This window comes from Malania oleifera, chromosome 5 (genome assembly GCF_029873635.1).
Source record: "Malania oleifera isolate guangnan ecotype guangnan chromosome 5, ASM2987363v1, whole genome shotgun sequence".
Lineage (NCBI taxonomy): Eukaryota > Viridiplantae > Streptophyta > Magnoliopsida > Santalales > Ximeniaceae > Malania > Malania oleifera.
This window is the reverse complement of record NC_080421.1, coordinates 93,735,243-93,738,081: the sequence shown is the minus strand read 5'-3', so window position 1 is coordinate 93,738,081 and position 2,839 is coordinate 93,735,243. Positions and strand designations below refer to the sequence as shown.

Genomic DNA, 2,839 nt, shown 5'->3' with positions numbered 1-2,839 from the left:
TTTGAAAATCCTTATGAACTACAGGTAATATCCTTCCAGACCCAAGAAACATCTAATCTCATGCACGTTCTTTGGTCTCACCTAATCAACTACCGCTTCTATCTTGCTCGAGTCCATTGAAACACCTTCCTTGGATACTACATGTCCCAGAAATGCCACTTGCTCTAACCAGAATTCGCATTTCTTGAACTTGGCAAACAAATTCTTTCCTCTAAGTACTTGGAGTACCAACCTCAAATGAGTTGCTTGTTACTTAGGACTCCTAGAATAAACCAGGATGTCATCGATGAACACAACCACAAATTGATCCAAGTACTCATGAAACACCCTATTAATCAGGTCCATGAATGCCGCAGGAGCATTGGTAAATTCGAAAGGCACAACTAGAAATTTGTAATGGCCATACCTAGTACGAAAAACTGTCTTTGGTACATCCTCTAATTTAACCTTCACTTGATGATACCCGGATCGCAGATCGATCTTGGAGAGGACCTATGTATCCTGTAACTGGTCTAATAGATTGTTAATTCAGGGTAACATGTACTTATTTTTTTATTGTCACTTTGTTAATCTCTCTATAGTCGATGCACATCCTCATCAACCTATCCTTCTTCTTTACAAAAAACACTAGTGCTCCCCAGGGTGATACACTCAGTATGATAAACCCTTTTTCAAGTAGTTCCTAAAGTTGTTCTTTCAACTCTTTCAGTTCCGCTGGACCCATTCTGTATGGAGCCTTAGAAATAGACGCTGTACCTGGAATCAACTCAATGGCAAATTCCACCTCAAGATTAGGAGGCAATTCTGGTAAATCCTTTGGGAAAACATCTGAGAACTCCCTTATCATGGGGATATCCTCTAGTTTAAGTTCCTCTCTTGGTGCTTCTTTCACAAATGCTAGGTACCCCTAGCATCCCTCTAGGAGTAACCTCTTTGCTTGAATAGCTAAAAGGATCTGTGGTGCAGAGCGCACACACATGACCCAATAAATATATACTCCTGCTCCCTAGGAGGTCTGAACACTACCTCCTTCCTATGGCAGTCAATACTTGCGTAGTTGGTTGCTAACCAATCCATTCCAAGAATGATATCAAAATTGTGCATGTCAAAAATAGTCAAGTTAGCTGGCATCATTCTCCCCTAAATCTCCATTGGATAGTCTTGGGCCACTTGACTACACACTACCATTGACCCTGTTGGTGTGACCACCTCTAACTTGGAATCTAACAATTTTGTTTCTACCTCACACAATTTAATGAATAATCGAGAAATGAAAGAATGCGTCACACCTGAGTCAAACAATACAATGGTTTTATTTGAAAGCACATAAATGTTACCTGTCATCGCATCTGCTTCATTCTCGGCGTCGCTAGGAATCAAGGAATATACCCGTGCCTGGGTTGTACCCCTCTGATAGTTTCCATGCGATGCTTAGTTACCTCCCAGAAACTACTGTTGTGGAGGTGGGAAATTCAATGTCGTTCGGCAATCTCGCGCCATATGTCTGAGCTTACCACATCAAAATCAGTCACTTGGTCCGCCCTTGCAGTCTCTCAAATGCCTTTTGCCACACTTAGGGCAAACAAGGTATGATGAGGAACCCTAAAATGCTTTACCACCCATATCCCATCGCTAGCCTCTGCCGTTACCATACCTTCTCCAAGGACCTGCCTCGCATTCGTATGAGAACTAGAAGGCATATGTCTCTTCTTCGAGTTTTGAACCTCCTCGCCTCTACCACAGTGGCCTTATCCACTAGTGTAGCGAACTCCTGCATTTGTAACACTGCCACCTACTTTATAATCTCCTGCCTCAGACCCCTCTCGAACTTCCAAGCCTTCGTGGACTCATTAGATACCATATAGGGAGCAAAACGTGACAACTCCTAGAACCGGGGGGGTGTATTACTGAACAGTCAGCTGTCCCTGAGTCAGGTTCATGAACTCCGTTGCCTTTACTTTCCTAATAGAGGCTGGAAAATACTGATAAAAGAAAACCTCTCTGAAATAGCTCAACATCATCGCCACTGATACTAGTCTCTGCTCCTCTAATAGCTTTACTGCTTCCCACCATCTCTCGGCTTCTCTAGTTTGTTTAAACGTGGCATATAGCACCTTTTGCTCATTGGTGCATCGTAGTACGACAAAGATCTTTTTGATTTCCTGAATCCAATTCTCTATAAGGATCAGGTTGGTACTTCCCGGGAAGGTAGGAGGCTTCAGGCAAGTGAACTTCTCAATAGAATCTCCCCGTTTAGTAGTGGGACGATCCTGCCCCCGAGAATTCCACATAACCTCAGCCATAAATTGTTGGGCGAAATCCCAAAGTGCCACTGTAGAATCGCTGCGACCCTCATGGGCGGCCTTCTCACTGCTACTCCCTCCGGTGATAGCATTACTATCCTTGAGATCCATCCTAAAGATAAAACCAAAACGAATTTAGAATTCTAATATCCTAACATGTTTGGTGCAATTATAACACTAAAATGTTCACTTTAAATAAATTCCAAATACCGGCCTAAATCTTCTCCCCTAGTTTACGATGTACTCTACCAATTTCATATTCCCTTTCTAGTTTTCAAGTTCCCGCCCTTCTGCTAAAAAATGAAATTATCAATGGATTGCCATGATTTTCTGAACTCGTCGAGTGATTCAAAAAAGCACAGAAGTCCATCAAGAAATTTCTGCCTCCAGGCTTACAAAGCAAAATTCAAAATTCCTATTCTACCCATTCTTACCCTTGTCCTACTTGAACCTATACTATGATAAGATCATCAGACATAGTCTGCAAAACCTAGAAACCTAGGCTCTGATACCACTTGTAGCGCCCCGACTCGCCA

General features: G+C 42.5%; 1 protein-coding gene across 1 annotated transcript; it reads right to left on the bottom strand.

Annotated features, from left to right (window-relative positions):
- Nucleotides 1-1,904: 1,904 nt before the first annotated feature.
- LOC131156049 (uncharacterized) lies at nucleotides 1,905-2,414 on the bottom strand. The gene has a single exon (XM_058109499.1). It carries the CDS (start codon nucleotides 2,412-2,414, stop codon nucleotides 1,905-1,907), a length of 510 nt encoding a protein of 169 aa, XP_057965482.1.
- Nucleotides 2,415-2,839: the final 425 nt, after the last annotated feature.